The following is a 15,860-nucleotide window of genomic DNA, read 5'->3' as shown; positions in this document are numbered from 1 at the left end:
AAAACTGAAAGAGGACTGTGAGAAAACTGTGGAATCCAGGATCTCTACACCTGACATTTTACTACGGGTAAATCAAATAATATAATATAATTATATTAATACTTACAATTTAGATCAGGGGTCACCAGGACTAAGAGAAACACGTCCGATGTGAGCAGCTTTAACGCTTCCCTCCAGCAGATGGCAACATCCACATTATATTCCAGCATTTTATACCGGAAGTATCGGATGGACAGTGGCTCACCTTATTTCTTACATATGCTTGCTCAACCTGATTTGTGCTTGATTCGTGACTAAACCATTTTAACACTGGCAACAGTTACAATCACGCAGTATACATTTGTGGTTTGTTGTCCTAATAGATGTCGCTGAGCAGTTAATAAACCCGGCATGATCTGGGATTGATTGTTGCATTCCTGAACAGTAACGTTAGATCCTGAAGCGAAGCTGCTTTCAAATGCTCGTCGAAGACTTCTAGGTAATATGAACGAAGTAAGCTTGCTTCTGTATTTACTGTAGTGATTGCATTGACAGAGCAAAATGTTTTTAAGCCATGCAGTTCATCTTAAATGTTGTAGACACTTTGTTTGCTTAATTTCTTTGCAAACAGAATATACCTCTTTTGCTATAACACCACCTTAGTAATGTCATGTATATAATAATGGAAAATAATAATAATAATTACAACCCTTAATTGCCTTAATGTTTTGACAGTAATACTGAACAAACTTGCACAGACAGTTTTTCCTATTTCTTTTCAAGGCACCATGTCAGAGTTTACCCTCGACATCCAGCTGACAGAGTTGGGGTTTTCAAACTGGAATTTTCCAGTCTGTGAGCCACAGAGTGTTAAAGAGAACATTTTGCCCACCCAGAATGTCACTGAAAAGCAAGCACCAGAGACCGAAACTCCTGCAAACTGTTATGAAGAAGCTTGCAGTGTTGCGAGTGCATCGACGGACAAAAGCTTTCTACAGGACCATCAGTATTCCACTCCCTTCAAACATAACTCTTCAAGCAATGGAGAAACCACTCAAAACAATTCCAAAATCATTTCCACAGAGCACAAAGATAAAGTCATTTGCAATTTGTGGAAAAGAGGAAGAAGACGAGAGGGGACAGAACAGGGACATGATGACGTAGAGCAAAACGGGAAAGAGGGAAAGGAAAATAAGGAACAGAAATATTCAGAGTTGAGCCAGGAAGCCTCTGGTCTCATGACAGATGATGCTTTGTCTAGTGAGGAGAAGACAGACGAGGATGTAGAATTAGTTTTGACTGAGGATGATGTTGAGGAGGAAGATGATGATTGTGAGGAGAAGGAAGAAGATGATGATGAAGAAGATGATGATGATGGTGTTTCCTGGTCAGGTACTCCATCATTTTCCAAACAATAGATTGTGATTTCATTTATACACGCTTTTATTATTTACCTTATTTCAAAATAATAATTTTGTTCTGCTGACACAGAAAAGGTTTATTTATTTGCCTATCACAAAAACAAATTCCTAAATAAATCTACACACACCCATATACACAGTCAAAAGTTTGGGATTAGTAAGACTTGTAATGCTTTTTAAAGAAGTCTTTTATGCTTATGAAGGCTGCATGTATTGGATAAATACAAAAAAAAAAATGTTATCTTGCTAAATGTTATTACAATATAAAATAATGGTTTCTTTTTTAATTTCCTTTCAAATTTTATTTTTTTCTACAATGCAATGCTAAATTTCCATCAGTCATCACTCCAGTATTAAGTGTCACACAATCCTTCAAAAATGCTTATTTATCAGTAAAATTTTCACTGATGGCAACAGATGGGCTGCCAAATATATTTTTAACAGCATTTAACATCATGCCAAATAAGAACAGCATTTATTCAAAATATTAATATTTTTAAAAGTATTTCTTAAAATAATTTCTTAAAAGAAAAGAAAAAAGAAAGAATAGAAATGTACTGACCCCAAACATTTTATTCATTAAAGAATACTGAAAAAGTATCACAGGTTCCAACAAAATATTAAGCAGGAACAACAGTTTCCAGCACTGATAATAACTCATCATATTAGAATAATTTCTGAAGGATCACGTGACACTAAAGACTCGAGTAATGATGATGAAAATTCAGCTCTGCATCACAGTAATAAATGAGTTTTTAATGTGTATTAAAATAGAAAAACTTTATTTTACATCATCATAATATTTAACAATATTACATTTTTTAATAAAAAATTGTTCTGATCCCAAACTTTTGACCGGTAGGGTATATATATATGAACATGTGAAGTTAATTTTTACATAATAAATAATTTGTGAATTAAAATGTTAATTTTAGCACATAATCTTTTGTAATAATAATAATAAAATGTGATCTTCTAAAAATCTAAAAATAAATATCAAATTTTCATACTGTATGTAATGCATAATAAAACATTTTATTCCTTTCATTTGTTTGATAAATGTTTATCTCCAGAAATTAAATTTGCGCTATATATATATATATATATATATATATATATATATATATATATATATATATATATATAAAATAATGTCATTAAGAGTGTAATGAAATAGATATTTATAAATAGTTATTTTTAAATTGTTCAGCAATTATGTAACTCCTTGATAGCTAAACAATAAGTCCATAAACATTTAGTTTTTGCTGGAAAATGATGGTATATAATTCATAACATCACCGATTGGTTGGTAATTTCCATCCCATTATAACTGATGATTGACTGAAGTTTTTCTTCAATTACAGAGACAAATGGATCTGGAGAGAATGAAGAGAATCGCTGCCATGTATGTGATCTCACCTTCTCCTCTCTCTTCCTACTCCGAGAACATTTAAATATGCATACGGGTGTTCGCCCCTACCGCTGCGATGAATGTGGCAAGCAGTTCTGCCAGTTAGTCAATTACCGCACTCACCTTCGCTCCCACTCCCAGAAGGCCTCCATCCACTGTCGCGTTTGCTCAAACGTCTTTGAGACTGAGGAACAGCTCCAGCAGCACTTGGACACCAACCATTTTGAGAAAGAGTTCTATCAGTGTGATTTTTGCAAGCAGATTTTCACAGACCTGGACGTGTGCAAGGCTCATGTCGAAGCGCACAGGCAACAGGCGAAGCGACATTTGTGCCTCAAATGTGGCACCAGTTTTCGCCTTCGCAACTCGCTGCTCCGCCACCTGGAATGGCATAGCAGAGGCATCTTCTCCTGCTCGGACTGTGATCGGACCTTCTCCAGCAAGGCTTCTTTGTTACGCCACAGCTTCTCCCACTTGGGCGTCTTACCGTATACGTGCCTGAAGTGCAAACGCCATTTCCGTTTGCCTTCTCTCTACCACAACCACGAGTGTAAGCCAGAGAGCATCCAGTGCATGGCCTGTTTGGTTTTCTTTCAGAGTCAGGAGGACTTTGATAAGCATAAGAAGGACACAGGATGCTGGGGTCATCAAGGGGCTTTGCCTTCCAACACAGACGAGATCCGCTGCATGGAGTGTGGCCAAGTCTTTGCAAGCATTGAGGAATTAAAGAAGCATGGAAGCACTCACCAGAGGGTCCTAAAGTGTGCTGAATGTGGGATGGGTTTCCGCTCGTCACTTATGCTTATGTCACACATGGGAGGGCATGCGGGACAGCGGCCATGTCTCTGCCAGGACTGTGGCCTGGGCTTCCCTCATCAGCAGGGTTATGACAGCCACCTGAAGACATGTGGAGTTGTGACACCTCCAGTGGTAAGCTTTTCTTTTCTTTTTTAAATTCTTAGTATACATAGTGTCTTGTAATTAATAAAAATGGATCAAAATCACGTTGATTGAATTTGACATCAGTTTAATTCCAGTGTTGTTATTGTTAATTAAAACTATTAAAATCTTGATTGAAATAAAGTTAAATTAAATTTAAATGTATGCATTTAGCAGATGCTTTTATCTAAAGCGACTCACAGTGCATTCAGGCTAACATTTTTTACTTAACATGTGTTCACTGGGAATCAAACCCACAACCTTGCGCTGCTAACACAATGCTCTTATCACTTGAGCCACAGGAACAAATAAAGCTCAAATAAAATTAAATATAAATATTAGATAACCGCATACTGTTCTCTGAATTTAAAATGCAATTTAAAATTAATGCTTAACATAAAACATTTTTTGAAAACCCCTGCCTATAGAGCTTCAAGCTATATAAATCTGTTAATTCTGTTTACAGGCTGCTGTGAAGAAACCAAAACCAAAAGCAGGTCCCTCTCCACAAATAATCCAACGAATAACTCCTAACATAATAATCCAGACAGTTGCTCAGGCATCAACGCCTGCTACATTCCCCAGTAGCTTGAAGGAAGTCCACATGGTTCCGTTCGGGGACAAGAACAAGCCTGCTGATGGTAGGTGGAAGCTTACTTTAAATAAACAGCCTCCTCCAGGTATGCCTTTAGTCATGCTTCTGCCAGTTTCCACTACGCAGTACTCCTCTACCTCAGATCCTACCCAGAGCTCCAAACACTTTTTACCATCCTCTCTGGTCTTAGAAACGCCCTCATCTGCCCCATGTGTTGTTTCCATGCCGGTGGTCCCATCCGGCACTGCCATTAGTACAGAGGCAGAGAAAGACACCGTAGAGTCCTGCAGAACCAACATTCCTTCAAATACACTCATTCCTGAGCAGAGTCATGACAGTAGCTCAAAGAAGAGGTGGACCGTTTTAGAAGATCAGGGCTCTCTTCAAGTGTTTGGTGCAGAAAATATAAAGGCAGGTGAACAGGCTGCAGTAGCAAATCAGGAAATGAACATTACTGCTCAAGTAGGAGCAGAAAATCAGCAGAAAACTTCTAATTTGAAGCCTAATGCACTGTGCGTTGAAAAAACGCTTCTAGGGAGTCCATCAGATACTGCATCTCTCAATCTCACATGCCCCGTAACACCATCATGCCTAAAGGAGGAGAAGGATGATAGTGACAGCATCAAGAAAAGGTCTTCAGATTTGAAGGACCTCGACTCCCTGCCTGTGATGGCAGGAGTAGAAGTTTGTGCCCCTTTAAATAGAGAATCAGAAAAGAAAACACTGGATTCTTCGCAAACAGGGTCTCATAATCTAGTTTCAGATTCTTCTGAAATTACTTACCACAAAAAGGCCAGCAATGATCAGAGATTTTTCAAAGAAGTTGTGTCATCTGACAGGATGTGTGCAGGGTCGCAAATGGAATTTACCATGACGGGGGACAAATCAGAAAACAGTCTGCAGGGGCAAAATGACTCTGGATTCGATGTAGAGGTGGAAATGAATGAAGATGTGGAGTCAAGCAGCATGGAAGTGGAGATTGGGGATGAAGACAGCGGAGTTGATATGTTGGAAGGTATGCTTCATGAGTGTGTGACTTGCGGACAAGTCCTTCCTGAAAAGAATATGATCCAGCACTACATGAAGCATGCGGCCGACAGTCCTGAGCTCTCTCCTAACTGCGCCTCTCACACTACAGAACATTCCCCTCCATGTAGTCCATCTAGAAAAAGACTACGATCTGGCACAGAATTTTGACCCTTAGTTTAAAAGTATTTCTTTTTTGTCATTATTATTAATATTATTTTAAATTGATTTGCAGTTATTGATATTACGCAATCTTTACTTCCATTCCATTTACTTGGAAAACAGGGGCCACAATCATTTTGACCAAAATGAAATTTGGGAAGGATTGGTGTTTCTTAAAACCAAGTGTTTTTTGAATGTGTTATACTTCTGACATTTCTTTCAAGTATCTTATTTAATTTTCACATTGTCATATAAGATACAATAAATGTAGATTGGAAAATTGGAAAAATGCTTTCTTTTGTTAATTGTTCTCTCTCTCTCTCTCTCTCTGTGTGTGTGTGTGTGTGTGTGTGTGTGTGTGTGTGTATAGGTGCTGATCACATAATTAGAATATCATCAAAATTCAAAAAGTGAAACTTGTATATTATATTTGTTCATTACACACAGACTGATATATTTCAAATGTTTATTTCTTTTAATTTTTATGTTTATAACTGACAACTAAGCTAAATCCCAAATTCAGTATCTCAGAAAATTTGAATGTGAAAAGGTTCAATATTGAAGACACCTGGTGTCACACTCTAATCAGCTGATTAACTCAAAACACCTGCAAAGCCTTTGAAAGGTCTCTCAGTCTAGTTATGTAGGCTGCTGACTTGACAGTTGTCCAAAAGACGACTATTGACACCTTGCACAAGGAGGGCAAAACACAAAATGTCATTGCAAAAGAGGCTGGCTCTTCACAGAGCTCTCTGTCCAAGCACATTAATAGAAAGGCAAAGGGAAGGAAAAGATGTGGTAGAAAAAAAGTGTACAAGCAGTTGGGATAACTGCACCCTGGAGAGGATTGTGAAACAAAAGCCATTCAAAAATGTTGGGGAGATTCACAAAGAGTGGACTGCAGCTGGAGTTAGAGCTTCAAGAACCACTGTATGAAGACGTATGCAAGACATGGATTTCAGCTGTCGCATTCCTTGTGTCAAGCCACTCTTGAACAACAGACAGCATCAGAAGCGTCTCGCCTGGGCTAGAGACAAAAAGGACTGGACTGCTGCTGAGTGGTCCAAAGATATGTTCTCTGATGAAAGTAAATTTTGCATTTCCTTTGGATTTGTTAGGGTCCCAGAGTCTGGAGGAAGAGAGGAGAGGCACACAATCCATGTTGCTTGAGGTCCAGTGTAAAGTTTCCACAGTCAGTGATGGTTTGTGGTGCCATGTCATCTGCTGGTGTTGGTCCAGTGTGTTTTCTGAGGTCCAAGGTCAATGCAGCAGTATACCAGGACGTTTTAGAGCACTTCATGCTTCTTGCTGCTGACCAACTTTATGGAGATGCAGATTTCATTTTCCAACAGGACTTGGCACCTGCACACAGTGCCAAAGATTCCAGTACCTGGTTTAAGGACCATGGTATCCCTGTTGTTAATTGGCCTGAAAACTCGCCCGACCTTGACCCCATAGAAAATCTATGGGGTATTGTGAAGAGTAAGCTGCGATATGCCAGACCTAAGAATGCAGAAGAGCTGAAGGCGACTATTAGAGCAACCTGGGCTCTCATAACACCTGAGCAGTGCCACAGACTGATCGACTCCACGCCATGCCACATTGTAATTCAGGCAAAAGGAGCCCCAACTAACTATTGAGTGCTGTACATGCTCAAACTTTTCATTTGTATACTTTATAGTTGGCCAAGATTTCTAAAAAGCCTTTCTTTGTATTGGTCTTAAGTTGTATTCTAATTTTCTGAGATAATGAATTTGGGATTTTCCTTAGTTGTCCGTTATAATCATCAAAATTAAAAGAAATAAACATTTGAAATATATCAGTCTGTGTTTAATGAATGAATATAATATACAAGTTTCACTTTTTGAATGGAATAAATGAAATCAACTTTTTGATGATATTCAAATTATATGAAAAGCACCTATATATGAAATCGAATGCTGAATTTGAGCATATAGGACTATGCTCAAATTTAGCATTTGATTTTGATATACTTTGCGAACGTTGTCAAATTCTTTAAGGCACCACTACAAGTAATTTTCACTTCTATTTTAATAAAATATAAGATGTCAGTAAAAAATGAGTCCGCATTTACTCATAAAGTTTAATTGGTTTTGTTCAGTTATTATTATGATTTGCATTTTCTTAACCATTTGTTAATGGAAGCTATGAGGTAGCGGAGACTGTGTGTGTGTGTGTGTAGACTGAAAAGAATTTCCGCACTTCTTTCAGTTCTTTCTGGGTGTATGCTAAATAATCAATCTTGACTGCGAATTCATAATTTAGAATCATGATACTATTTGGTGATTCTTTGGAATTAATACTGTATTTGTGATTCAGAACTTAATGAGAAGTATAGTTTTTTACAAATAAAAAAGTAATATTAAGATTAGATGCGAAATAATCGACAGTGATATTGTGATATATATATATATTTGCAAAAAAATTAAGTGTGAAATATTCGACAGTGTATATATTCAGGTCTTTGATTGACCCATATAAAGTTCACAAAATATTGTTTTGGGAGGTTCATCATAAGCTACACCTACCGAAATGACTCGTAAAGGAAACATAAAAACCGAGTGGGCGGAAGGTTCAACGATCAGAAACTTAATTTCCAAAGTTGAAATTAATACCTGCACAGCACTCCATTGGTAAGAGCCACTTTGTTCGTTTTTTAAGTATTTAAATAGTTTTTAACTGTAAAATAATAATAATAAGTTTTAATTGTAAAATGCGAGTCAAAACATTATGCAAATTTGTTTAAAGCGTCATCGTTTACACTTGTTTTAATAGACACGGATGTCCATAAGGTTTATTATAATATATGCTAAGGCTTGTGATAATCCGTTATATTTTTTACTTGTATGTAAAATACGGTCGTGAAGTGTGGCTATGCATAGTTTTCTGATTTGACTTCAGTTTAAGTACAGAATATCGTATTTGTTTGAGCGATAACTAAAGTAGTCTAAATGCTAATGTTTTATTTGAACACTAGTTTCATTATGTGCTATTCTCTGAAATGTTATATATTGAACACAACTGTATTTTGTTCTTGTTAGATGAACGATCTCAGAACAGGAAATGACACAGAAAAGCCTGATTACATTTGTTTTCCTCTCACTGTTGGGTAGGTGAGACAATGTTTTTTTTTTTTTCTCTCCCTTTCCACACCTACTATGTTGTGTGAGACCACTGTGCACAGTTTGCAGCAATATCCTGTTAGATGAGTGCACTTTTCTGAGGAAGCAAATGAAAACTGTTTTAATAGAGGTGTTATTTTCCATATGTTGTTTAGTGCTGGTGGTGCATAACACTGATAATTGTGTCCATCATTAAATGAGTATGGTGTTATTTTACTGCATTTTGTAGTGGATCATATAGTTAACAATGTCTGATATTAAAATATCTTTAGCCTGCATGTGTTTTCTATTAACCTTCTTCTTCGCTGTCTTTGTCATGGTCGTCGTGTGTCAAGCTATGGTCAGCGCTGCTGAAGGTAAGAAAGATTTGAGTTTTGTTCGGCATGTTCATTATTTCTTCAGTCAATTGCATATGGTTCAAATAAGTCATAAACTTCTGCTCAGTCATGTGTACCTGTTTACATTTCTTCACATTAATGAATTAAACGGGGTATTCTTTCTCATAGACCGAGGCTTATGTTATGGACTGGGTTCTGGCACCATAGCAGGGATTATATTCGCTGATGTTGCAGTGACAGTCCTCATTGTCAGTGTCACCTACTGGTATGCCAGTAAGCGCAGACAAAAGAAAGAAAACGGTGAGATATTACATAGACACACACACATTTTCTCTAGCAATCCTGGAATAGCCAGTGCACATAAATATTTAAGATGTGTGTGCTCATGTGTTTCTTTAGCTGACAAAGTCTACATGAATGTCAGAGCAAACTGCAAAGCATGAAGATCTTTGGAAGACTGACATGAACAATGGAAGACAAACTTGCTGACATTCAATAGCATTTGATCGTAGTTGATTTATAAATGATTTCTATTTTAAATTTCCACAGTTTAAATATATTTACCCTATTTATGTCCCACATATACCTCATTTATGTCCCACAAAATCACACTGAAAACTGTATAATACATGTAATGGAACTCTGTCTAGCACGTTATCAACAGCAATAAATGCAATGAAAGAAAAACACTGACACCTAGTGGATAATTCACACTTGCTACTATTTTCTTCCACTGAGAACAGAGTAAAATCTAATTCACTAATATATATATATATTTTACATTTATATGCAAACAACAATAAAAAAGGTGAATTAGAAATTAAGGTTATTCATTTATTAATGATCCAATTTTAATATTTTTTTAAACTATTATTTCCTTCCTGTTGTGATATGGCAAAGTGGGCCCTAGTTTTGGTAACTCTGCCCTACAATACCTCGTTTTCCTAATTTCATATATAAATAAGTGTGCAGTTATGCATTATGATCCTAAATGTGTAAAGCCAGGACTGTATAAAGACACCCTATTAGTTTGTTTGCAACAGGTTTATTAGTAAGATGTTATAATTTGGGTCTATGGCTTCATAGCCCAGTAAGCAAAAGGTGGGAGTTCTTATATCCTGCTCCAAGTTTCTATGCATATTATAACAATTAATAAATCTCAGATATTCAACAAAAGATTTGTGAATTTATTTGATCTACAACCCCAGGTCCAGAAAAGTTGGGTCATTTTCTGAAATCCTATAAAAACAAGAATATGTTATTTGTTTATTCTCTTCAACTTTTATTTAATTGTCTAAAGTACAAAAAAAGTGTTTTCATTTGCCAACTTAATTTTGTTTTGTAAATTTAAACACATTTTGATTTTGATGGCTGCAGCACACTCCAAAAAAGTCATAACACTGTGTCACATCAACTTTCCTTTAATTATAATGTTTAACTGTTTGGGAATTGTGGAAACTAACTGTTAAAGTTTTTCAAGCTAAATTTTCAACTAATCTAGCTTGATACAAGCCCATGTGGCTATATAAAACAATGTCATCTGAGGGCTTAACCCTCTGGAGTCTAAGGGTATTTTTGGGGCCTGGAGAAGTTTTGTCATGCCCTGATATTTGTGCTTTTTTCAGTTTCTTATAAATATCTAAATGGGTAAAGTCTAATATCACTGTAATCAGCACAAACTGGGCTATAATAATATGTGAAATGCATGCATGTACATGATTGTATTTTTGAGAAAAAAAATGTTATGCATGGTTAGTGAAAAACTAAAAATGTTAAATCACTTGAATAAGGCCATAAAACACATACATAACATTGGTTCCCGGGATTGTTGAGAACTGGAGCTTGTAGCCTAGAATTTTTCTTTCTTAATTATGTGAAAATCATCTTGTTTACTCATTCACAGAAAACAATATATTGATTTAAATTTTCTAAGACACTTTTTGTTGGTAAAAGTCATATTAGCAGTTAAACAGTTTATTAGGGACAATCAAAGCTGACTTTCAAACAAATTTTTAGGCATCCTTACTCCAGTCACACAATCCTTCAGAAATCCTTTTAACAATATTATTTTCTACCAAAAAAAAAAAAAAATTATTATCATCATCATCATTATTATTATTATTATTAATGTTGAAAAGAGCTGAGAATATTTTTCCGTTTTTTTAGGGGGAATAAATTGAAAGAACTGCATTGTTTTTACATTTGTTAGAGTTATCTCTATTTGACACATTTATATTATTTACATCAAGCTTTTGAATGGTATAGTATTGTATATTGTTATTGAAACTTCATAATGTTTCATTTGATTATACATTTAGTCAGGAATTATAGTTTGGAAAAAGTATTTGGAAAAAGTCTAACTAGAAAAAATGTTTACACTTTATGTGAAAACTAGTACAAATAAAAAAAAGAGACTTACTCATGTTTATGATCTCTGCTGAATAAAGTGCTTCATTCTTTTTTCTGAGGAAATCCATTTCTCAAATCCTCAACCACATCACATCTTTTTGGAGTGATTTATGTCTTATTCCTCTCATCGCGAAGCAAACAGTAAAATAAAATAAAAACTTGAAGAACAGTCTGGCTGCTTTTTCTTCTGTGTGGGCGTATTCAAGCCGCGCGCTTCAGTTTGAATCTGAATAGCGCGTTCAGCGCGGGGGCGGGGACACATTAGATATAATGAGCGGAGATATGAAAAATAGACATCGCGTTGTTTTCATATGGATTACTTTATCTCAGAATATTTGTTTTCTGCAGCACCTGTTTAGTTTAAAAGTAGACATTTCAGGCTTTCTATAGATATCTCTCTCATATCTCTTCCTTGAGTATTCACGGAGTTACAGTTCATTTTAATGACATGTTTGTACATGACGATCAGCGGAGACAAAGACTGCAGACAGCATACCTTGTTTGTTATCTTTATTTTATAAGTGCACAAAGGTGTTTTGTTATTATGTCTGTATCCAAAAAACAAGTAGACCCTTTACAGATTCGATTGATGTATTGCTCTTATCTGTACGATTAAAACTGAGAGTGTAATTTAAGTTATTTTCGGGGTTATCCGGAGAAAATGACTCAAAACGCATATATGCGTTAAAGGGGGGGTGAAATGCTATTTCATGCATACTGAGTTTTTTACACTATTAAATAGTTGGATTCCCATGCTAAACATGGACAAAGTTTCAAAAATTAAGTTGTACGTTTGAAGGAGTATTTTTGTTCCAAAAAAACCTCTTCCGGTTTGTCACAAGTTTTGGAAAGTTTTTTTGGAGTATGGCTCTGTGTGACGTTAGATGGAGCGGAATTTCCTTATATGGGTCCTGATGGAACTTCTTCTGGAAGAGCGCGCGCTCCCGTGTAGCAGAGCAGAGAGAGGCCAAGCACAGCCTAATCAGAGCGAGAGCGTCGCGAAAAGTCACAAAAGGAGTGTGTTTTTGGTTGCCAGGGCAAGACAACCCTGCACAGATTACCAAAAGAGAAACAGCATTAAGGGACCAGTGGATGGAGTTTATTTTTACAGAGCATCAACGGAGTTGTGCAAGTGTTTTTGTTTATTCCCTGCATTTCGGATTGCACATCGTTTATTTCTTAAGGATAATACAGTCCCAACGAAAAAGGGTCACGATCGTGTGTTGGAACCGCAGGCGGTGAGTAAAACTGCTTAAAATTTCTCAGTGTTGTTAACTTAGCTATCAGCATCAAGTAAACAACATGCGATGTTGTCATCAAACTGCACTTTCCACATGTACAGCTTAAAAAAAAAAAAAAAAAAAAGACAATATAAAGTGGAACTTAGTCATTTTCCAAAACCGCTAAGCAAACATATAAGGTTTCAGTACATACCACATAGAGACGCCTTTGCTGATGCTGCTCTTGTTAAATTTCAGCCTCTGGATCTGTGTCACAGCTTCCACATGCTCTCAACTCAAAAGCTTACTCGCGCTCGTGATTCTTTAGCTCCGCCCACACGTCACGCCTCTAGGCGCTCCTGCTTTTCCGGGAAAAATCGGTACAGACTATTTTTCTCTTATAAATATAATAAAAATAAAGACTTTTTGGAGTTATGAAGGATTCAGTACTACTCTATTGGTACTCAAGATTAACAGGATATTGAGTGAAAACGAGCATTTCACCCCCCCTTTAACCCCTTACTAGTAACCCCCCTTTTTTGGCATGGAGACCGAAATTACATACCCAAAATAAAAAGGTTTCTGTTCATGATTCTTTCTGACTAGATATATAATCAAACTTTGTTCACAAAGCTGACACTTTAAAGTTTACTGTTCAGGAATCAGAATCACTCAGACTGTTATGATAATAGAGATATATAAGCTCAAACATAAAAACAAAAATAAAAATATAAAAAACATATGTTTTAAATGTATTTAAAAAATTGTTGATGTAGGATATGAGTTTGAAAACACAGTGTAGCTAAGGCCACAAGTCTTCCAAACCTTCATAAAAAATTTCATAATCGAATCTGTAAAACGGTGAATTTTATGAAATATTTTCTAAGGCCATTTCATGTGTGTTTTTAGAGAAGGCTAATCAGATTGATTTATGGCCCTTGTCATCTCTGTGAGATCTCACATGTAAACTCTCCAGTGTATTTTGTGTGTTTGGCTGTGAAAACTGCCCGATTAATCCCTATCTGTTATTCCATTGTTCTCACCAAACGAGTCTTTCACACCTCCGCCAGGTATGACACATTATCCGCATTATTCTTTTATCATTATTCTTTTGTTTTTATTCCACCTTTATTAGCCTTGATTGTGGTTTTTCAGGCTTTACAAAGACACAAAGCAGCAATCTCACTTCAGTCTCTGTTTGCATTTAGCCCTTATTTATCAAAAGTCTTACTATAAAAATACAACAAAACATTTTCTTACGACCTTACGTGAATTCTTGAGACAAAAATGCATTATGAAGAAGAAAAGCACCTGCTATTAGTAGCATTGGTGCTAACGTTAGCATCAAGCTACATCTGACAATTTATGAAATTATTAGTACACTTTTACTAAAAACTCACTTTAAACCCCGATCGAGTGTTTATAATAATTTCCTTTAGCGATCAGGGGTGGAATTTGGTCGTTTACTGTTGTAAAAATATGTTATTTGTAGCCTTTTTCATCGCTGCACAAGTTAGCATTTCCGATGTACATTTTCGATTTTTTTTATAAAAACGCCCCAGATCTCAAGAAATTCTCATACCAAGCTTTACTATCGTAATCGTGGGTTTATTATTCGGATATTTTGTGTGTACAGAGGTTTTTCAGTGTTGTTTTGGCCAGATAACTACCAGGAAGTGTGCAGGAAGCATGTGACACGATGGGGCGGTGTCCAGATATTACACTCTCAGATTGACTTTTGGGAAGGCCCAATCAGAGTCTGAGTCACACACCTCACGAGCTGCCGGCACAGCAAACACATACACAGATCGCTGGGAGAGGCTGTTTATCATCTGATCGCGTAAATCCGTGGAAAATTAATAGAAATGACGATTCTGTCTGAAGAAATATGAAGTAAACATCAGTAAATATATCCATATATCTCCGCAGATATGCATCTTTGGTCTGTAAATCCTTATTGACGCTGTTCAGTGAGTCTATGTGAACACAAATAAACCGCTCTTGACGTGACTGAATATGACTGAGAGGTGAATTTCTATTCAAAATGTGGCATAATACGGATTTATTATTTTGCACTCCTGACATAAATCACTAAATATCTGTCACTGCAACAATGTTTTATCAAAATATTGGTCAAATATCGAAGCTAGAGTCTTTAAACTTTCAATTGATGCATAGTTTGTCCAGATGAAGTAAGACAGTGATGTTTAATGTGCTGTGAAAGTGAAACAATAATAAACTGGGGCCGTCAGCGATGTTTGCACGCAAAGGGGTTAATGGACTTCAGAGGGTCAAGCACATGCAACTGAGATTTCCTGCCTTGCCCTACACAGACTGAGATTTCTCTGGATTTCCTGAATCTTTCACAATATTATTTATGGTAGTTGGTGAAAGACCTAAATTCTTTGCAATTTTTCTTAGAGAAATATGATTTCTGATTTGTTTGGCACTTCTCTCATGAAATTTGACACACAGTGATGAGCCATAATCCCACTTTGCTTGCAAAGACTGAGATGCTCCTATTATATCCAAACATGACCCCCTCACCTTCAAAAACTAATTTATAATCAATAGTTTGATAATAACCTTTTCACTTTTATTTACACTTTTTTGGAGTCTGTTGCAGCCATCAAAATCAAAGTTTGTTTATATTTACAAAATACATTTCAGTTGGTCAGTGAAAACTTTGGAAATCTTTCACATTAATGTGTTCTTTTTTTGAGTATTGTTATAAATATGAAAAGTAATAAACGACTGTGACCTGGAATCTCCCAGAAATTCCCGTGTCCAGCACAAGACTGTGACTCTTCCACTGAAAAAAAGAAAAGAGGAAACAGAAATCGTCTTTACAAGCCAATTTTCATCACATACATTTCTACATTTATTTGCACTTAGGCTAAAGAAAGATATTATGTTGGAGATATAAACAATTGAACTGCTTCAACAAAATGTTGCCTGTGTGCTTACAAAAATGTGGATTCAATATTTTGTGCAGTAAACAATAAAATGGTATACCCCCTCCATTGACGTATTTAAAATCTACAAATTATTTTAAATACACTCAATGCATAAATATAAACATCACAAATATATATATATATATATATATATATATATATATATATATATATATATATATATATATATATATACAAATTTAAAGTTATGTAACTATGCAAGATAATCTTTAAAAAATCTCATGTGCTTTAAGGTACTG

At 35.9% G+C, this 15,860-nt stretch overlaps 1 protein-coding gene across 2 annotated transcripts; it reads left to right on the top strand.

Annotated features, from left to right (window-relative positions):
* Nucleotides 1-185: 185 nt before the first annotated feature.
* On the top strand, nucleotides 186-5,822 carry LOC113076523 (zinc finger and BTB domain-containing protein 41-like). 2 transcript variants are annotated; one of them, XM_026249216.1, is made up of 4 exons: nucleotides 186-478; nucleotides 763-1,371; nucleotides 2,765-3,741; nucleotides 4,217-5,822. In XM_026249216.1, the coding sequence occupies exons 2-4, from the start codon at nucleotides 768-770 to the stop codon at nucleotides 5,540-5,542; spliced, it is 2,907 nt and encodes a 968-aa protein (XP_026105001.1). In that variant the 5' UTR covers nucleotides 186-478; nucleotides 763-767; the 3' UTR covers nucleotides 5,543-5,822. The 2 variants fall into 2 exon arrangements, with proteins under 2 accessions (XP_026105001.1, XP_026105000.1); XM_026249215.1 differs by having other exon boundaries at nucleotides 186-492.
* The last annotated feature ends 10,038 nt before the right edge of the window (nucleotides 5,823-15,860 follow it).

Source organism: Carassius auratus, unplaced genomic scaffold (assembly GCF_003368295.1).
Source record: "Carassius auratus strain Wakin unplaced genomic scaffold, ASM336829v1 scaf_tig00020643, whole genome shotgun sequence".
Taxonomy (NCBI): Eukaryota; Metazoa; Chordata; class Actinopteri; order Cypriniformes; family Cyprinidae; genus Carassius; species Carassius auratus.
The sequence above is the reverse complement of the archived record's forward strand: the minus strand, read 5'-3'. Positions and strand labels throughout refer to the sequence as shown.

What these genes read in the sequence shown, in the direction of transcription:
- LOC113076523 (XM_026249216.1), top strand. Translation starts at nt 768, where the DNA reads ATGTCAGAGTTTACCCTCGACATCCAGCTGACAGAGTTGGGGTTTTCA. An exon ending in TGATGGTGTTTCCTGGTCAG is followed by an intron (nt 1,372 to 2,764) that starts GTACTCCATCAT and finishes CTTCAATTACAG; the next exon opens with AGACAAATGGATCTGGAGAG. An exon ending in GAGTTGTGACACCTCCAGTG is followed by an intron (nt 3,742 to 4,216) that starts GTAAGCTTTTCT and finishes TTCTGTTTACAG; the next exon opens with GCTGCTGTGAAGAAACCAAA.